Source organism: Bradysia coprophila, unplaced genomic scaffold (genome assembly GCF_014529535.1).
Source record: "Bradysia coprophila strain Holo2 unplaced genomic scaffold, BU_Bcop_v1 contig_232, whole genome shotgun sequence".
Lineage (NCBI taxonomy): Eukaryota > Metazoa > Arthropoda > Insecta > Diptera > Sciaridae > Bradysia > Bradysia coprophila.
Genome location: NW_023503493.1, coordinates 20283146 through 20305412, shown reverse-complemented (window position 1 = coordinate 20305412; position 22267 = coordinate 20283146). Strand labels below are relative to the sequence as shown.

At 33.0% G+C, this 22267-nt stretch overlaps 1 protein-coding gene across 1 annotated transcript; it reads left to right on the top strand.

Moving 5' to 3' along the window:
- Window positions 1–19743: 19743 nt before the first annotated feature.
- LOC119075661 (cytochrome P450 307a1-like) lies at window positions 19744–21961 on the top strand. Its single transcript, XM_037182170.1, has 2 exons — window positions 19744–20273; window positions 20370–21961. The coding sequence occupies exons 1-2, from the start codon at window positions 19877–19879 to the stop codon at window positions 21509–21511; spliced, it is 1539 nt and encodes a 512-aa protein (XP_037038065.1). The 5' UTR covers window positions 19744–19876; the 3' UTR covers window positions 21512–21961.
- Window positions 21962–22267: the final 306 nt, after the last annotated feature.

Here is a 22267-nt window from a genome sequence, read left to right as displayed (position 1 = left end):
AATTTCGTTTGAATTTGCTGAAATTGGCAAACAGTAACAGTATCTCTTTTCTAAGAGATAAGGTCCTGACGAATGCTCATATCATCTTTTGTATCAAGCTATAATTAAAAAGAAAATTTATCCAGTCAAGTCTTTCCCAATAAGACACAGTTTCGACCTAAGAGTAATTATACCTAGAGAGGAAATTTCGAACAAAATTACGTAAAATACGTGGTCCCAACATGAAACACGAAATGTTTATTGGTATGTGTTTTTGCCCTCTTAATTAAGAGGACAAATTGAACTATCAAAAGCGAAATAGCGTCAGCGTATACATGTATTGGTGTAAAAGTATACGAAATGTGTATCTTATACAAACTGATGTTGGGACCACATTTCGTCGTACAAATGTTATAATTACTCTAAGGTTTCGACCCGCTCATCTAAAAAATCCTGTGAGTCTTTTTGTTAGGACGACAGGTTAAAAATCATATCATAATAAAGAACTAAGACAAGCTCTTACCTTAACATATATACAGCCTTAACATTTTTTTTTGAATTGATTTTCGAATGTTTCTATAAGCGATAACGACGATCTAGTTCACTTCGACATGAAAACCAAATTTTTGAGCAACATCAATGTGGTAATCGCCTATATGTATACCTTTAAAAAAAGATAGAAGAATATTAATGTCGATGAAGTCTACATTCAGGTGACACATACATTTTTTTCATCTTGAATTTCAATTCGAATTGGTAAAAATTATTATTCAACAAAATCGGTCGCATTTTCTCAATTCTAGCTTCGTCCTGATTTAATTGCAAAACTTATGAATTTATGTCTTTAATGATGGTAGTTACCATAAGTTGTATCCATCACACCATACATTTCGGAGGATTTTTTTTATGAATTTGGCCATCGAATTGTTTATCATTTAGAATGCACCTACTTTAAAATTGCATAAAGATAATAATTTGTCAATAATTTCTCAAGCTATTCAATTTTGTTAATTTGTGCTTTGCAAGTCGTTTTCTCTACATTTTATAGATTCAATGTTTCCAGAATTTTTTTTTTCTTTCTACGAAAAATAACGCCAACTTATAAAACCAAATTATTTTCAAGAAAGTTTCATAAAGTTACAGATTATTCCTCCAATTTGACTAACAATCATGTCCATCATCTTGAAATGTGATGCTAATGAAAATCGAATTTAAATATTATGGAAAGAGGGTATTCTATAACCATCTTGTCACCACCTCTATCTGCCCACTTTTATGCATATAAAATCGAGATTTGTACGCGTATTACATACATACACCAATGGACTTATTTATTGGTATTATTCTGATAACTATAGCCACATTACTTTAATAACGTTTTTTTTTTCATGATTCCAAGCAAATCGAGACTCTTACTGAATTGTTACCATGTAATTCAAAACGAAGCACCATCGCTTAGGTTAGCTGTATGTTTGCCGATAAAAAAAATTATATAAACCAAATTCGATTTAGAATTTATTTAAATTAATTAACCTCGACTTTGGGCCGAAAAAACGTCTTTTTTTCTGGTTCTTTCGGTGTTTTCACATAAAATTAACAGCGCTAGACGTGTGTTTGCATAAGTTTCATATAAGTAAATATTTTAAGAATAAGTATTCGCAAATCAGCTGTTTAATTCAAAGTCTTTCGAATCCAAGGTGAGTATCTTTTTTTCGCTCTGGCCGACATCAAGAAATGTATCTTGTAAATGGAAAATTATAGAGGAAAATCGAAGTTAAAATTTTGATAGATAATCAGAACTAGGAAATTTAGTTTAGAAATCTTCCGGTTAGCATTTTTGCTGGTATTCATGCCGTAAGTGCGCCCTAGGATTTAAATTTTAAGTGAAGGAAGCAATAAAAAAATAGTTATGTTCCTAACGTATGCTAAAATGCTTTTTTATCGAATGAGAGGCTCGAATTCGCTAAAAAAAAGCCTTTTAGCATAAGTAAGAACTAACGTTTTTCCTAAACGGCTTGGGAAAGCGACGAAGATGACTTTTTCGTTGTTTTAATTCCAACTGTCAAGTAGAAACGCAGGCAAAAGGGCTGGAAAATGCGTAAGATAGATCTTCGCATTTTGAATTTGCAGCGCACTTATGGCGTGAATTGCATGCTAAACAGATGGATATAATCCTATTCACAATTTAGGCAATTTAGGCTGTCAATTTAGTTTGTTTTCCGAAAAACAACGGTTCCGTGAATAGTTGATATTGCCGTATGACTTATTCGTGTTTAGGAAGTTCAATGGAATTTGATATAAAGACTTTTCGAATATGGACGCTAGAATTTTGTATAATTCAAAGATATTCAGTTATATTTGAAATGATTATATCGTTGAGATTAAGAGTATTGAAATTGGTTGTTTTTAACAAAAAAAAACACGGCAATAACAAAACAACCGCTTAAACCCAACGATAACCAACTGTTTCCACGATCGAATCATAAAACTTACTGACATATTACTGGCCAAGACATTCTTTAAATCAATTTTTCACCATGAAGCCATTATGGCTCATTTTTGGTCAAATGGAGGAAAGTGTAGATCTGCCTGTGGTCTACATTTTTCTCCATTTGACCAAAAAAGAGCCATCATGGCTTCATGGCGAAAAATCGATTTAAAGAATGTCTTGGCCAGAAATATGTCAGTAAGTTTTATGATTCTTTCTAACATAATGTCACCCCACAGTCATTTCAGAGAAATTGTTCTCTGAATTTTCTCAAAACAAGGCATCAGAACAGTCGGAGCGTTTGCTGCGACTTAGCCCCGTACGATCCGTAATCCTATTTCGTCCGTAACCATAATACGTCCGTAGCCGTAATACGCCCGGAACCCTAATACGTCTACAACCCTCTAATGCGTCTGTTACCAAAATGCAAGTCAAGTTGGGCATGGTCAAATTTACTGAAAGTGTTCATTTTTAAAATTGCGCATAGCGCAATTACGAAAGCCCGTACGAAGTACCTCTCAAATAAAACCAACAATTTACGACATTATTTTATAAACCCAAATTTTTTTGCCAACTTTCCATTGGGTATTCAATTACCTCTCAAATAAAACAAAAACTAGCAAAATCGGTTGAGATTTACTCGATTTATGTGCAAAAAGCACTTAGGGCCGAGTAGCGGCCTTAGTCCAAGGGCGCAAATTTGAAACTTTTTTTGCCATCATTCTATTCGGCATTCAATTATCTCTCAAATGAAACAAAAACTAGCAAAATCGGATGAGATTTACTCGATTTATGTGCAAAAAACACTTAGGGCCGAGTAGCGGCCTTAGTCCAAGGGCCCAAATTTGAAAAATTTTTCGCCACGTTCTTTTCGGTATTCAATTACCTTCCATAAAAAACTAAATCTAGCAAAATCGGATGAGATTTACTCGATTTATGTGCAAAAAACACTTAGGGCCGAGTAGCGGCCTTAGTCCAAGGGCCCAAATTTGAAACTTTTTTTGCCATCATTCTATTCGGCATTCAACTATCTCTCAAATGAAACAAAATCTAGCAAAATCGGATGAGATTTACTCGATTTATGTGCAAAAAACACTTAGGGCCGAGTAGCGGCCTTAGTCCAAGGGCCCAAATTTGAAACATTTTTTGCCATCATTCTATTCGGTATTCAATTATCTCTCAAATAAAACAAAATCTAGCAAAATCGGATGAGATTTACTCGATTTATGTGCAAAAAACACTTAGGGCCGAGTAGCGGCCTTAGTCCAAGGGCCCAAATTTGAAACTTTTTTCGCCACGTTCTTTTCGGTATTCAATTACCTTCCATAAAAAACTAAATCTGGCAAAATCAGATGAGATTTACTCGATTTATGTGGAAAAAACACTTAGGGCCTAGTAACGACCTTTGAGCCCTCCCAACAAGCTCGCGTTGCATCCTACACAAAAACAATGTTCAGCAACTTTGTTCTACTCGTCAATACCTTTCATTTGATATATCACAAGCAGCTATTACGTGCGTATTTCGGTAGATATCGTCGAAAGACTGAAAAACACCTATAGGGCCCTAGCTCTGGAAGGGCCGACCCTACCATGCCCATTTTCGAACTTGACCTTACTTTTGTCGATACCAATCGGGGAAAAAAAGAATTTTGAAAAAAGGTTGTGATTTGCTCAAGCTAGAGGGGTCACGGACGGACGGACGGACGGACGGACATTTTTTTTATTGCGGATTCGTCATCTATGAACATAACCAAAAGCTTTGCCCTTACTGTCTGCTTCCAATTCGACGTGTTACAAACGGCATATTAATCTTATAAGCCCCCAGTACTTCGTACGGGGCTAAAAATGTAGTGAAATATGCACTGGTAGTTAAACGGACATTAGGACGTATATTAAATCAATCTACTTTCTATTCAAAATTATTCGACAAAAATACAACGAACAAATTGAAAGTCAATTCGCTGATAAAGGAAGTCCATTTCTTAATTTCCGGTACATTAGAGCCTTTTCTTGAATGAATCAAGTCCCTTTCTTAAACACCTGCCCTCTATTTCAGCTTACAAATGAAAATAATGACTGCAATCACTTGTTTTTTATAATTTATAAAAAATACGAAGAACCATTTCAGTGTTCAGTGTAGATCTTAGACGCATATTTAGTTGCTTTTTTTCTTGTACGTAACTTTGAACGTACTGAATAATTCAATTTATGGATCTGATTTTAAAATCAAATTGAATGTTGGTTTCCATGTGTGTTTTTTTATGTCTTTGATCATGATAAGATCGAGGAAATATACTAATTACCATAATCTACTAGTATACTGTTGAATTCTGTCGCCAAATAGAAAGGAAACCATTGATAAAAAGCTGATTTTATTACTTTATTTAAGTAAACAAAATAAAACGTGAGGAATAAAGAGAACCTTTATAGATCTAACTCTAAGAAAAAAGAAATTTATGATAATCAAAATGTAACCGGTAAGATTTTTTTTTCCAATATTATGTACCGTTTGCCAACAGTTTGTGCCAATGCAATGATGAATGTAGATTAATTTCACTTTGTGGATATTAATAGACATATTGGCAAATTATATAGAATGCAACAACTAATGCTCCAATATGACAAGATTTGAATATTATGCCCCAATATGACACGATTTGAATATTATTTTTCATGTGTCGGGGCCGAAAATGAGGGAGTTTCGATATTTTTCTCAGGTTTTCAACCCCTTACATGAATTTTTTTTTAGTATCTGTTTTGGACGATTGATTTAAGGCACTTTCGCATGTAGCCCTCACTTCGTTCGGGCTACAACAAGCGAAATTGCCTAAAAACAATCGTCCAAAACAGATACACAAATAACTATTAACAGAACATTACATCGAGTTACAAGTTAAGTATAGTTTCCACTTAAAAAGAGCACTCCGTTTAGCCTCCGTTTACATGACAGTTGTAAAACAGAACAAAGGATCTGGCACGCAAACGGAGTAAAAAATTGAAATAAATTCAATTTCCACTCCGTTTGCGTGACAGTTCTTTTGTTCTATTTTACAACTGTCATGTAGACGGAGTGCTCTTTTTAAGTGGAAACTATACTTTAAGAACAAGATTTTATGTATAGGATGACAGGGATCTCCACTTTTACAAACGTCACTTTTACCTACTAGTGCGTAAATATATGAAAGTGCATTTTTGCAATACTTTGATGGCACTACTGTACATGAAAATGGTAATGACGTGAAATATCTTCCATTCATATCCCAACTACAGTAAGGCTTCAAAAAAACAAATGGCATCGAAAGAACCTCATCAATTCAAATTATTTTATTAAAACATTAAATCTATGATGTAGCTGATGGAGCTGCTAGTAATAAATAAAATAAAAATCAAATTAGTTGATTGACAGAATTTTGCTTGAAGGAAGACAAAACCTAGTAAATTTTTCATTGATTCAATTTATAGTCCAAATCTATATAAAATTTTCCGAAGAGGGCAAAATCCACGTTTGCATGACAACGACAACATATATGCATGTATTCTATATAAGCACATGTCTATAAACAGGTAAATTGCTAATAAGCTTTTGAGAACGTTAAAAAGCTTTCCTATGTTTATGTAACATTGTCTATTAGCATAAAGTACATTCAAAATGAAATCATTCATTTTTATTTAAAATTTTTGAAAAAAAAAAAAATTAATGCGACCTTCACGTACTAATAGAGGAGGAGGTTGAATAAGTGTTTTTCTGATAAGATTCTATATGGTTTCGTTTGTATCGGTGACTAAATCGCATTTTAGATTTTGTTATTTCCTTATTGAATATTGAATGCTTTACATAACTGTGTTTAACAGTTTTGTTACTGACTGGTTGAGAGCATATTCTAGTTTGTTTCAAAGTCGACTTCATTTTGTTTATTTTCGATTTTTTTTATATCTTTTGAATAGAAATGTAATTGTTACATAAAGGTTGAACTTAAATCGTTGAAATGGGTAATATGAATCCTATTTGCTATAAGATTATACGCAATATCCACTTTCCTTTACACAACAAGAACAAGCATGACATTTACCGTCATTGATTGTTATAATTATGCTATAAATCGTTGCGTAAAGTCGATTTAAAAATCTTAGCTGTTGTTCGATCTAAAAGAGTACGTTCCAGTTTGATCTTTTTCGTACCATGGTACCAATAACGATAAAAAAATTTATTTTTTATTTTTGAGAACACTCCTCAATGGTTGCTGAATTCTATCGGAACCAAATTATAAATACAATTAGGTCGAACATAAACATTAGACCACTGTTTCGATCTGAGAGAAAATTTAAATACGTCTTTCGATGTTTTGCATTAATATGTAGTTCAAAAATACCATTTCTCATCAGGCCATGGCGACAGTGGTACTCGATACAATGCTCTAAGAACACTATACCGATTATACAATTAGGTTGGATAATTAGGATAGGATAGGATAGGATAGGATAAGATGGACAGGAAAGCAGAGGTTTTCCAAGCACCTAACCCGCCAATGGGCCTATTGTGCAATACCCATATTTTTCGAGAGATTTTACAATTGTGAATCATATGATCTATCTATTAGAACATACATGTCACTAGAGAGAGGTTGACATTTTTAGAATCACGATTGTGACGTATAAGAACTGTTCAGCATTTTTTGTTGTTTTATTAGAGACCTATTACGGTCGATATCATTTGCGATTAGGAAAAACCCTATGAACTATGTCTGACAGGGGAGTCGAACCCGTGAAATATAGGGCGTGAGTCCATCGCTCTACCGATTGAGCTACCTGGACCGTCGCATAATAATAATTAACTGCATCGGAATTGAAAATCATAACAACACACAGAAACTATATACCGAATCTGTCACACATTTTGATGTAACAGATCAAAACACAATCTTTGACTTAGTTACTTTTAATGTCGCTAATTGCTATAAAAGACCTCATCAGGCAATCTCTGTAAGCATTTCTCTACAAAATGTTTCTCTGATTTTGTGGATTGTGATTCTAACATTATTCATAATGTACCTCGTACGTCAAGAAGTCCTAGTTCTTCCTTTTATCTGTCCAGTTTCTCGAGCACTGCTGAAAAATCGAGACATTTTTTTCACTTTGTCAACTAAACTTCAAATCATCCACATCAAAATTGTGTAAATTGACTAAAACATTGAGTTATTATTCAATCGAATTCCCGTTTTAAAAAATGCACCAGTATTTGGCCGAGTTATACGTTAGCCAATGTCTCGATATATCAACTTATTTAAATAAAATGCAAGAATCACGTTTTATTAGATTTAATTAAAATCACAATAATCTGGATACAGAATCGGTACAGATTAAAAATGCAACGACAAATCGTGTGCATTTCTATATATATATATAGTGTCTTTAATGTGCAGTGGTATTATGTACTTTGTGTTGTAATAGAATTGAATCAACATATTCAAATGTGTTAACGATGCAACCAATATTCGTCTACAAAAATGCACAATTCGGACTGAAAGGAAAAGAACTTTGCCTGCATTAATAATGTATGATACGTACTAGGAAATCTTTATTATTTATTCATTCAAACATTGGAAACCATGTAAGATGTTGGATTATAGTTCCTAACTTTCCAACGTCTGCTTAAGTTCAATGTAAATATGAATATAATCAATACAAACAACACTTTCACTGAGATGGATTTACATGGAGTCATAAATAGAGTTGTGGAGACAAAAAATAGTTCATCTCGTATTAGTGTCACATTAGTGATTCAACCAGATTAGTTATCAAGTATCAATTCTTCGAAACCATTCACCTAAAACTACCTGTCCATTTTAATGCACCACGTTTTAAACACTTTTTTCAAAAGAAAAATTCCCTGATTCGATAACAATCTACTCGGAAAATGTTCACTTTAATACAATTTCGCTTCGCTAGGGTCTTATGGACGATCATTTATATAAGAATATCCATCGAAAAAACATCACCCAAAACATAACCCATAATGTATGAATGATATATAAATTTTGTGATCTCACACGTGACAAAATAGACGGACGCAGTCATAATACACGTTGTGGTAACAACATGCTGAGTAAAATTACGGTAACGCAAAAAATACAAATCATGTAAATGAAACAAGAGCAAGATGCAAATCAAAAATCGCAAAATGGTTGATTTGTAACTTTGCTAACTGTAAAGTAAAAAGTGTGAAACCGGTATGCTTTACCTAATTGACAAGTGGGTCATAGATTAACATCCAACAAGGACTTCTCGACCTATTTTTTTACAACATCAGAATTTTTGCCACTCAAGCTCAGGAGATCGTTAATAACGCGTTGAACTATTTCATTTTCTCCATCTATTGATTATACAACTACTTGTTTGTACAAATTTCTTTTAACGAAAATATCTTTGTCATTTCACATTACGCCTTTTTCCGAACTTTTGGTTGAGTGAACATTATATCACCGCTTTCTTTAGACGAAGACAATGTCATTACAAATCGAGGAAATTGTTTAGGGCATATTAACTCAAATAAACATAACCAGAAATATTCCATACGCTTTAAGTACATAAAATACATCCATCCGCAGGGAACTATAGAACATATATAGTACTACAGATACCCATCTTTATTGTCTTAACACGTAAGCTAACAACTTGGGTTTGTGCTATTAACACGGTCACATATTTGCTTAGGATTAACAGCAAAATATTTGCCAATTTCTTTTTATTGTTCAGCGTGCTTACAGGCATTTTTACAAAAAAGAATGTATGTTAGCTAGCTAGGTGACAGTGAACCATTTAATCATGACATTGTATGCTAAACAGTCTTCGTTATGTAAATTTAAAACTGAAAAATAACATACCGTTAAGTTGTACTTAAAGTTCATGAAAAATTCAACCGACACAATACTGTTGTTTTGTTGGATTGGTTTATTTTCGTTTTTATAATCTGTGCATTAAGTACTTTCTACACACCTTATAAAGCTCCACTACTTTTTTTGTTTTGTTTTCGTGTGTGCATAATAGTATCATACGCTAAATTTTAAAATGCGGATTCGGAATACAGTTTTCTGTAATTTAAAATTTTACAAGTTAGTTTCCGAAGTGATTACAAAATCGGTATTGACCAACATATAGGAAATTTTCGTTTTTAGATTAATTTTGGTTTTTTTTCTCCTCTTGTTTACGAAGATTTTGTTGTTTTATTTCTTCTTTTTTTGGAACAATGAATTAAAAATGAATTTAACGTTTTTTTCTCTGTTGTTTACTTGCTTTACTTACATTTTATTTAGGAAGACAAAAAAATTCTCCGAAATTCTCTTCGGAAGCAAATAAGGTCAACTGTGTTTTGAGTATGTGGACTAGATATATGAAGAGTATTGCGACCATTTTCTGATCAGAGAATTTGTATTTAAATAAGTGAAAAATAAGAAAATTGAAATTAATTTCGAAAAAACTAAGCAAATAAAAAAAAAAATCTTTCGATATATGTAGTCGACTGTAAATTTCAAAACTTAATAAAATCACACAGCACAGCGGCTAACATGTCTTCATAAAAATGAAAGTCAAGCTAAAAGGACAAAGAAAAGTAAAACTGTCCATCTGATCAAAATGTGCAAATAAAATTGCTTTGGAAATCCATGCAACGATTTCGTTTTCTTTCTCATTGTTTTACTTTGATCACATTCTTACTTTTATTTTTATTTTATCAAATCCTTTTCGATATTGAACATCCTCTGTGGCTCATGTTCCACACGTTGGCAGTAATGTAATCAACGTGAATGGAACCAAATAAAACATTATTTCATCATCTTTGCTGTCAACAAATTTTTTAACTTTGATAATTTTGATTTGATGAATTGGCTTACAGCTCAATAATTAGCTTTGAGGATGAATAAAGGTTGTTTTATGTAGACGGCAACAACGAAACATGTGTGATATAAAAATCTCACGTGCTTGATGCGCCGGTCGATACGTCGACGTATATATTGGTTCATGATAGAGTTATAATGCGAAATTTAATAGCATTCAGCATAACGATGAATATAAAATAGATTTTGATTATTTATCGGATAATACCGGATTCATTGAGCAGAATTTTCTCTTATTTATGTTGTTTTATAAATGTGCTAATTTGAAGGAAAAAATTCTATACGAACACAAAGCAAGAGAATTTATGGTATGAAAGACACCATAGTTAGGAACAGGTCATAAAAATTGGATAAATGAGAAAACCATATTGAATCGATGCAAATCACTGTCAGTTTGGCGAAATTTAACTTTTTCGATTCCAAAAACCAACAATGCGACAGAAAGCAAAGAAGAAAATGGAAAAACTCTGGATTTATTTTCATGAACAGTAGACCACTCGTAACCACTAGCTAATTTTTGTTTTCCCAAATTTTATGTGAGTTTTGTATATAATTTCCCATTCATTATTCTACCTGGAGTCTAATTCAAATAATATTTTAAAAGTCAACGATAAAAAAGATCTCAATTGCTATAGATAGAGTATTAAATGACACTGTTCGTCGATATGCATACAACGAATTTAAAAACACAAAAGAAATGTTTGCCATGGGTCAAGTTTAAAAAAAAAGTTTTTTTCTCTCCAAAAATCCGTATCCGATTGCGGTCAAAACTGTATTTAATCAGACTTCAGTTTTGTTCCTTTTTTCTTGATCGTACATTTTGTCATTTTATGTGATCTGATTTTGGGCTAGCCGTATAATAGTTAAAATTAGAATAAATCAATTCTCTTGTTTTCATTGGTTTTTTTTTCCTCTGTTGAAAATCATATGCACTCTATAGAAAATGCATATGATTTCCAGTAAAACGAGAATATTTCTTGAATACGGTTGAAGTTAATTTTAATAAATTTTGGCTAAGACTTTTGCATAGACAATTGACACAAAATCGAATTTAATTTGTAACAAATTTTAATAATTTGCCAGAATGCATTACATTGGAAAAATTTATTTTTAAGCTGAGGTTGTTGTGTAATTTAGAGTTGTGTAGCGATGCAGTGCTTTTTAAATTAACAGGCTCAATTTTGATTTTACACGAATCTATATTTTTAGATCATGGTCGTTGGTTATAGTTGATCCTTAGAAGTATGAATGAACACTATTAATCCAATTGACTTTATCAATTTACACAAGGGTGAGTACAATACTTTGACTACAAAACATATTTTATGCACCGTTATAGTCGAGTGAAATTTATCTTTTGATATTTGTGCAAACATTTTCTTGAATTTTCCCACATTTTCCTCGACTTTCCTATATTTTTCTTAAAATGTAGGAAATTTTTTGGAAAATGTGGCAAAATTCAATAAATTATGCGAAAATGTTTTCCGAAAAAGTTGCTGCCAGATCAATACAAAATCATTGAAAATAAAATTTGTAATTTTTTAACCATGTCGTTGCTCAACAAATATTTCTGTACTCATAAAAATTCTCTTCGAACAAAACAGGTTTCTTCAGTCTAACACTGTTAATTCTTAATATTCAATACTTTTACCCACTCCTAATATCGCCCTTTTCGAATATAAGATGAATTTTTGAAGGACATTTTAGTAAATACAAATGTCATGTCGCCAGGGACTGGGACATATTCATATTTGGCCAAACCGTAAAGATTCTTGCCTTTGAAACATAAAAAGAGATATTCAATATTGGGTATGATAATGAGGATATTCGATCTCAGCCATCGATTATTTTACATTCAATATCGTTATTTTCATCTTTTTTTTATATCTTAGTTAAGAGGAGAGCAAATGGTTTCACATAACAGCAGGAACCAATTTTTTTTCTATTTTTAATGTAACCATGCAAAAAATACTTCGTATTCATTGAACAAATAAATCCAAACGTTTTTCTTGTATAAACAATACTGGATGGCATGGAAGGTTTCCTGTGCACGTTATTTTTATCAATAAAAATAAAGACAAAAATTAAGAAACAAACATAAAAGAACGAAAATGTTATGTCAATTTACACAATTTGAAAAACAACAACAAAAGAAATGCAATTCAAATCCATAATTTACTTCGATTCATTTTTTTTCTGCTTTCCATTCTTTTACAAATCTTATTATACACATCGTAGTTTATGGTAAACGAACGAACGTAAATTTGAATTTAAGAAGTACAAAAGCAAAAAAAAAACTCTTCATAATTTGAATGATTTATTTAAGATTTGCCATTGATTTCAGTGTGCGCTAACAAAATATGACATTAATGCTACAATGTTCAAGGAGATGTGCAATGATGTGAAAGCATTTAGTGTTTACCTAAAACATTTAATGGTAAAGTTGGAGGACTGTACAAGAACTGTATTTCTATGCAGAGTGAAATCAGGGTTGTTTAAAAGAAAATATAACCTGTAACTACCGCATAAATCCTTAGATTCCATCGTAGAATAACTGGGCCAGACACGAATTTATGCTTTGATGAGTCGGAACTAATTTACGTGCTAAACCGTATAAGTTGGTTAACTTTGTAGAACAGAAATTCTGGGAACTTTCTTCATTATAAACCATCTGCAAAAACGGGAAAGTTTTCTTTGCATCATATTCTATCCACGGATTATAGCCAGAGTTTCAGATTGAATGTCTTAGAGAATTGATTACTTTTCCTCGTTTTCAACTAAGAATCTAAACTTCCTGTGCAATCGAATCCGAAATTTAAGCTGACAACTACACACCTTCGACAGTTCTTAAACGAAAATCCTTCAGTTTATGTTAAACGATTTTTTCTTATTCAATATCACGCATATACCTACATATTTTGCAGAACTCTCAGACCGAATAAATTGTGAATAAAGTTCTTGCAAATAAGAATCCATTCTACAAAAATAAAATTTTTAATTTTAATTTATTAAAACGACAAATGCCCAACACATCCATCCCATCGGTGGATTCATATGATGATGACTTATTTATACAGATGGAAGAAAAATATCATTTATGAATCGAAAATGAAAACTCTTCGTTTTTAAAAAGTTTTTCTTTTTATGTTTTGTTGTTATTTTCTCAGCGCAGTATTTTATTTGTCGGATGTTGTATCTTCCGTTCCTTTCTGTCGTTCGATCATTGATCATCGATGGTGATATAAAAGAATTTTAATTTTCCCAGCCAACACCCACTTTTAAGAATCAAGACTATTATCATATGCAATGCGAATCCTTGAAACTTGCTGTTATTTGTTTTCATTTTATATGTTTTCTTGTTGCACGAAATTTATTTACACTAATTTGTATAAAAAGCTTTTCAATTTTGATTATATTAGGCTTGGCCTTAGGCTTGATTCAACCTGCAATTTTTTTCCGTTCTTCGTTTGGATATGGTAAACAAATACTTTAGTTGACAAAATTGTTTGGCTTCGCTTCATACGAATTTGTATATTTGCAACATTGTAATAGGTGTGGAAAGCAAGGTGTTCGCGTCCGACCAAGTTTAGCAATCTTTAATTCGAATTTTAAATTTCTCTGCTCTCAAAGTTGTCACAGTTTAAAATTATGTTTGGGACAGCTGAGGATATAGCTATTCAGTCAAAAGTTATGTTTCATGTGTCTATCATGAAAATTCCTTGTCATTTACTCGATACAACAACCAACGGTGATCAACTATCGGCATCGTAAATGTTGCATCACATTCACATATTATACATTTTGTTCGATATATTAAGAAAATAACAATTCTCGTTTGTGTAGACTGTCTGACAGACCCTTGGCTTTTCTAAGCTTTCCGTTACACATACTTTTTTTGCAGACCGAGCAACCTAAATACATGTATAAAATTCAACTTAGAACACAAAATAGTTTAATTCAATAGACTCATAAAAATTTGAATTTAGATTCACTTTGAATAATATTCAGTCCAAAGCTTATTAAATATTAAACACAAATAGTCTGCATCTTAAAGTTTAAGAGTATCTATTACCGAAATGGTGTTGCAAACGTTTTACAGTTAAAAAAACATGATTTTATTAGCAATGATTTCACTGTTATAACGGTTTTGTTCCATTTACAAATCAGTGAACAAACAGTTAGTTTTCAGTGAAAATTTTAAAATAAAATTTTTAGCTGAATTTATGAATTGGAATTACGAAAATTTTGCATTTAGAAGTATATTTTGAGAATAGATTCGATTAAGTCTATCGTTTTATTCGAACATCTTTTCAGTAATATTACATGGAGCGATACGGAACATTTTTGCGATCAATTTCATCTTTAATCTTTTTTTATATAAAAGAAGGTGTTGAAAACATGTCGATCGAAAGTTGTAATTGACTCGAGTTTATGCTGGTGATATGTTTGCCGTCTATGAGAGGTTGAAGCATAGCCAAGAAATAATATGAAAAATAATATCCGTTATCCGACATCGTACCCACCTCATTCATCTGATCTCGCGGAGTGATTGAAACAAAAGCCAGAATAGGCTGTAAAATATCACCACCAATGATTCAAGAGATCATTCAGTACCAACATCCCAGAGCGTGAATACTGGTCAAAATCTGACTTAAGTTTAAGTGACAGGATGTTATGGTTTACGGACGGTTCACGTTGCAATGACATGACCGGCTCTGGATTTTTCTGCCCAACTATGGAAATAGAACTGTCTATTCCACTGGGTATTTATGCTACGGTCTTCGTAACAGAAATATATGGAATACTTGAGTGTTGTAGATACATTTTAAGACATTCTGACGCAAACTCTCCACCTATCATCACATGCAGAGATAGTCAAGGAGCAATTAGGAGCTATAAAAGGATATAAATTCTCGTCTGCAATAGTACTTGAATGTCGCGACACCATTCAAAGACTGTCGGAATCCATTCAAGTCTCACTTACTTGGGTCCCTGGTCACTCAAGAATTACCGGTCACTCATTTCACCGGTCCCGAACCAGCGACCGCAGTATCACTTTCTACTCTCCAACAAATAACGTCAAACTAAACTGGAAAGCTCAAAAATTCAAAAAATTTTGGAATTTTTTGAACACTGCCACGGCAGCGTAAAATAAACTTTACTTTGTCGTGACACTGCGCGACAAGCCAGAAACTCAATCAAAATAAATAACAAAAAAGCTAAGTATCTCTTATCGCTCAACAGATCTAATATAAAGGGACACTAACAGGTTATAACACTTTGAAAAAACATCTTCACACTATAGGTATATCGACTGACCCTGCGGCGATATTGAAACAAGAGAACACTTCCTCTGCCATTGCCCAGCGTATATCAAAGTAAGAGCATCACATCTAGGCTCGTATACAATCAATTACAAATCAATTTGGAGCATTGCTCCAACAGAAATCCTCTAGAAAACACGTCTATGAGAATTTAAGTAACTGTGGGGAAGCACAACAGGCCCATCTGAGGCTTAGGTACAGGTTATTTATATTTATTTATTTATTTCATCAATGGCATAGGCCCCCTGACTACTTTCGGTATAATAAAATTGACAATTTGCAAATAACAATTAAAATAATTTAAATAAATTCATTAATAATGACGATATGCTTATAACGTGGTTGAGGAGTACAGCGGCGACTGTTAAGTTCGTTTGCGTTGTTTAATTTGACTGACTGGATGTACTCAATGGCCCATCTGAAAGAGAAATGATTAGCAACAGCCAGTCGACTAGACCAGCAGATATTTGCACAGGTCGACTAGACCTGGAGTTCGTTTTTTTTAAAGTCGTGAGACTCGATTTGGCTAATCATATTCTGATTAGAGTTAGAACCATTCAGTACAATCAACATTTAGTTTAATCGGAGGTTAGGTTTAGGCTGAGTTAAAATTATGACAATAAGTTAGTTCTTGAAAGAAGACGAAATTAAAGTTCAAAATGAAAGTTCAAAATTCACTGGTTATTTAACGTTTCATAAATTCACGAACTACAACGTCGTCGGGCCACAGTTTACTATTGACTATTGAGTGAAAAATGTTAGAGTTAACTGTGATCCGAAACGATACAAAGGAAACGCTGTTTATATCTACATAGGATGAGAGCAATATCTTGCATGACACGTCTTCAGCCGATGATATTACGTTCTTCTGCAATAGATACTTAACAACGTCCTTCTCGGTAACAGACGGATGAAAATTGGAAACATAGACAACCCTTTGTCTCTCGTACGGCATTGAAATATTTGGTGAGCCCATTGAATCGTATCGCGGTCGTACTGTAGGGTTTTTGACTTCATCGGATACCTGTGCAGAAACAGACGGTTTGGTCGGTACATCGGCCGAGGGACTAGAGCCGGCGGTTGGAGTTCCTAGTTCAGTGAGATTGACTTTAAAATCGGTGTTACTACGCTGCGCCGTGGATAGATTGACATCAGGCTGAGTGATCATAGACAGTGGATTTGTTCCACATACACTAGGAGACTTGACTGAAAGACTTTCAGGTTGCATTTCGTTTGCCGACGAAGAATTACTCACTGAGTCGTTCGACTTTGTAACTTCATTTACAACGTTAGCTGATCGGGTTACCAAAAATACGGAACTGTTATTACTCGACGACTTAGCGTTTAGAATCCGATTTCGATTACGATTACGCATATTTTTGGCAGCGATGAGCGTTCGTTGGAGATAAGATGATGACGAGGTGGAATTAAAGTTATTGAATCGAGGAGAAGAAACGTTGCACGAGCGTGTCTGAATTATGCAACCGTCACAGAACCATTGAAGATTCGGCATTTCACGATAGCACAATAACGCATCTTTACTAAAGTTAACACACTCAGCGTGAAAGGATTGACGACATACTCCATCACAAATAATTTTATTTGGATTGCCATTCCGGAAACAGCCGTCACACACAGCACAATTATTCATTTTCTTGATTGAACGTTAAAACTCAATTGGAATGGAAAAAATATGAAACGTTTTGTGACGATGCAAAATGCAAAATTTAAAACAAAAAACAAAACAGAAGCGACGGGAATCAACTAGTTAGAAAAGCAAAAAAAAATTGACAAACAAACAAAGGCGGTATTTGTCATCAGCTGGATATGTGAGCGCGCGAATCAAATAAATGACGTTGCACAGGCGTAAACAATTACGTTACAATAAATTATCCGTAGCAAAATTGAAAAAATAGCACTAATAACAATCCACACACGAAAAATCCGATAATTTACTATACAGGACGACCTTATGAATCAAATAAAAAGAAATAAAATTTCAATTAAGAGAATTAAACGAGAAATAAACGAAATAAACAAGGGCATATGTAAAGCACGTCCAAAGCGTTCAACACTCACACTGTCAACCCCACCCACTTCTTCTATCTATCCATCTATCTAAATATCATCAATCGATGATAAAATTTCCAAATAATCAATAAAATATCAATCAATATCAAAATTTAACGAATTATCAGTCGATATTTATCGATAAAACATTCGATAGATATTGATCTTTTGAAAATATCGATAATCGATTCAAATAATCGATATTTCATCAATCAAATAACTTATCGAACATGCTTAAGCAAGAAATAAACATTTCCATCAAATAGAATTATTCTGTTATTTGAGTTGCAAAGTTTCAAACAAAACACAAACAAAATCTGTAATTTTGTGTAACTATTGCGTTAGGGAGTTTTTTTTCATAATCATTTGATAACAATGATGCAATGGAAGATTTCTATACGTAGGAGTAAACAAATGATTTTTTTTATTTATATTTCAAGTTTTTTTTTACTTCCTTGTTTCGTCATATCAACGAACATAAAATCTCATTTGATAATAGCATTACTGGTACAGACCTTCAGCTGTGTATGGAGACGAATCATTTAACCAATTTTTTAGCTGTTTATAATCTTCTTTCCAAACTGCAAAAAATTCTATTTAAAAAAAAGAAACAAATTCCTTTTTGCGAGTTTTTTTAGCGATAATGTTGTAATAGTGAACTTGATAATAAATCAAGAGTCCAAATAATAAATCAAAAATCCAAAGATACTTTTTTGAGAAAAATCTGAGATGGAGAAGGAAAGTCAAAGGTGAGGTTAAATGTGTTATGTGAAAATCACTTCACTGACATTTTTTTTTTTGAAATCTTACCTGTAGCAGGAAACTTTGTCTCCAGGTAATGTACAATATAGCTGTGACAGATAATGTACATTACCTGGAGACAAAGTTACCTTTTACATACATTCAAGTCTTTTTTACCAATTTTTGGCTGGCTGACTAAAATAGGGATTATATTGTGACCAATATGTCGCTTTACATATTTTATAGTCATGTTTATGTACTAAGAAGTCAAAAAAAACAGCAAAGTTATTTTTACGATAATTTTTGGATGAAAATGGTTGCCATTTCAATATTTTGATCAAATCACATTTCAGCTTACCATTATTGATAAAAATATTCCGTATGTATACGTACGTATTTTGTTATTTTGATTTTTTTTTTTTCAAGAGCATACCACCTATATAGCACCCGTCAATGTTTATATTATTGAAAATTTACTGCACAGATATTTACCGGATTATTCAATAAATTTTTTATTCGTTGTTGTTACGTATAATCGATATCCGCCAAAATAAATTTACATCAGAACTATAAGCAGTACGGGAGTAATTTTTATAAATGACGTAAAACGCAACTTGTATGTGTAGGGTGGAATTTTTTGTAAAGATTATACAGAGAATTATTTGTCGAGGTGACTAGGTCCAAAACTGAAGTCAAATTAAAAACCGAAAAAAATAAGGAGAATGGGAAGGTTATGAAAGTAATTATAAGAGAAACCACATTCTAACACAGAAAAGTTACTATTATAAGAATTCTGCAAGCCAGGCAAATAATGCCATAACCTACTCAGAAATACTAAATTTTGTAAGTCCCTCCGAGAAAGTATTCGTGGCGTTAATAAAAACCAACATCCTCTTTTACGTGTGCAAAAACCATTATCGAAAACTAACATCACAATCGAGCACAGGATATAGAAATATTATATTCAAAGTATGTTTTTTTCACATATCCAACATATTCCAAAACGGCGAATAAGATGCATACCATTAACGAATACCCGAATACGAATCTAACGTTTTCTCAAAACATTTAAATCAATATTAAAATTATCTCTAACTTTATTCCAATTTTATACATCGAATGAAGTGAAGAAAAAAAATCAAATCAAATTGGTGATTCCTTTGCAAGATAAATAATTTATAAATTTTTCACCGCGATTTAGTATAAAAGCGACCCGTATACTCCCATTTAATCAGATCAGTCTGATACACCATATACATAAGAGCTGGTCTTTCTTTTGATATCGATCTTGCCAGGAGTGTTAAACGAAAATCAAAAGTAAATTTCCGTACGTATAACAAGAAAAACGTCTCGTTTAATATAAACAGTAAAATATCACTCTCATCATGGACAGTTCGATTGTGTTTAAGTTATTTTCATCGAATACGGTGTTTATTCTTTTGCCATGTGTTTTGTTGACATTGATAATGTTACTAGTGGAGAAAAAATCGAAGAAAAACTTTTCGGATGAAGCATTTGTGAAACGAGCACCAGGCCCAATGTCATTACCGATATTAGGTAATCTGTACAGCATGGCCGGATATGAATTACCATATCAGTCGTTCGGTGTTTTGGCTAAAAAATTCGGTGACATCATCAACTTGAAATTGGGACCACAACAGGCGGTCGTTGTTAATGGAATCGATAATATCAAAGAGGTTCTGATTGCGAAATCATCACATTTCGATAGTCGGCCGAACTTCAAGAGATATCACGATTTATTCTCCGGCAATAAAGAAAATTGTAAGTATCTTCAGCAGAAAGTGAAAAAGTTATTTTTTTATCGAACCGTTCAAGACGCAGTTGTGTTAATAATTTTCCTTTTTTATTACTTTCTAGCTTTGGCATTTTGTAACTGGTCTGATATTCAAAAGAAACGTCGTGACATGCTTGTTCAACACTCATTTCCTCGTAACTTTTCATTACGATTCAACCAACTGAATGACATCATCGCTAATCAAATGCAGTCAACAATTTGCGATGTCAAGACGAAAATAGCAGATAACCAATTAATTGCCATCAAGCCACTCATGTTACAGTCGTGCGCCAACATCTTTACGCAATACTTCTGTTCGAGAAGTTTTTCCACCACTGACAAAGGTTTCCAGAAGATGATCTACAATTTTGACAAAATTTTCTACGAAGTCAACCAAGGCTACCTGGCCGATTTCTTCCCAGTTTTGTTGCCGTTATTCCATTCGAGGAATTTGAAAAGAATGGAAAATTGGTCCCACGAAATCCGACAATTCATTTTGGATAACATCATCGAAAATCGTAAGGACACATGGACAGCCAGCAACGAACAGAGCGATTACGTTGATTCGTTGGTCGATCATGTAACACAAAATTTGGAACCGAAAATGGAATGGGAAACAGCACTGTTCGCATTGGAAGACATTATCGGCGGTCATTCTGCAGTTGGAAATTTCTTGGTAAAAGTTTTCGGCTACATTGTCCAAAATCAGCATGTGCTGAAGAAGATCCAACAAGAAGTCGATGAAACCATCGAATGCAAACAGGGTAATTCAACAATTGAATTAAGCGATCGCAACCAGATGCCATACACCGAAGCGGTTATCATGGAAGCATTACGTATGATTGCATCACCAATTGTACCACATGTCGCGAACCAGAACAGCACAGTTGGTGGATATTTTGTTGAGAAAGACACGTTGATCTTTTTGAACAATTACGAGCTCAGTATGTCTGAAGAGCTATGGGTAAATCCGAAGGAATTCAATCCAGAACGATTTATCCGGGACGGACGAGTATTCAAACCAGATTTCTTTCTACCATTCGGAGCTGGCCGACGCTCTTGTATGGGATATAAATTGGTTCAGTATTTGAGCTTTTCGATTCTGACCAACCTTTTACAAACATTCGATGTGACAACAATTGATGGTGGTAAGATAACGGTTGAAGCTGGAAATTTAGCCGTAGACGAAAAGTCGTTTGAATTCAAATTTAAGGAACGTTGTTAGGTTTTCTTTTTATTATTTTGATCTCAAAAATTTATTATATATTGTAGGTGAATGGGTCTGTTTGATTGTACGTTTGCTTGTTGTTACCTGTTTGCAATTACAAAATTTTTTAATTTATTATTTATAAGATCATTGATGTAGATCGATTTGAAAAGTTTATTTTATTCAAAAATATTTTATTAATTTCGATAGATTCGATCATCTGCTTTATAATCATATATACAATGATGTATGTAGTGTATGTAAATTTGTTTGTTAGTAATATTTTTCTTTACTTAATGCTGTATTAAATGCTACTTCTGTGATCTGTATATCTTAGAGCCAACAACAACAACAAAAAAATGTTAAAAAATAACACGAAGCATTTTTCCAAAGTGCTAAATATCTAGACGAAAAATGTAATTTTGATTCATAAGAATAATTCTTTAAATTTATGTTACCAAAGAGCGATAAGATGTATGTAAATAAATTCTATTTGTACAATGAAAGTTTTTTTTCGATTTTCAATTCAAATTTCGAATGCCCGACGAAACAACAACAGAAAAAAAAATTATCTCAAAATATATACAAACTTCCTCAACTTTCTTCAACCGAAAAAAATCTCCATAATCGATTCAACATCGATTTGCAATTAAAACGATCGTAATAGTACTTTTGATTCATCGTTTGATATTATGAATCGGCTGTACAGAGCCTGTAGCGTTTCTGAAGTCAGAAAAAACAAATCGCTTAAAACTCGCACCATCAGGACACAGT

What these genes read in the sequence shown, in the direction of transcription:
- LOC119075661 (XM_037182170.1), top strand. Translation starts at nt 19,877, where the DNA reads ATGGACAGTTCGATTGTGTTTAAGTTATTTTCATCGAATACGGTGTTT. An exon ending in CTCCGGCAATAAAGAAAATT is followed by an intron (nt 20,274 to 20,369) that starts GTAAGTATCTTC and finishes ATTACTTTCTAG; the next exon opens with CTTTGGCATTTTGTAACTGG.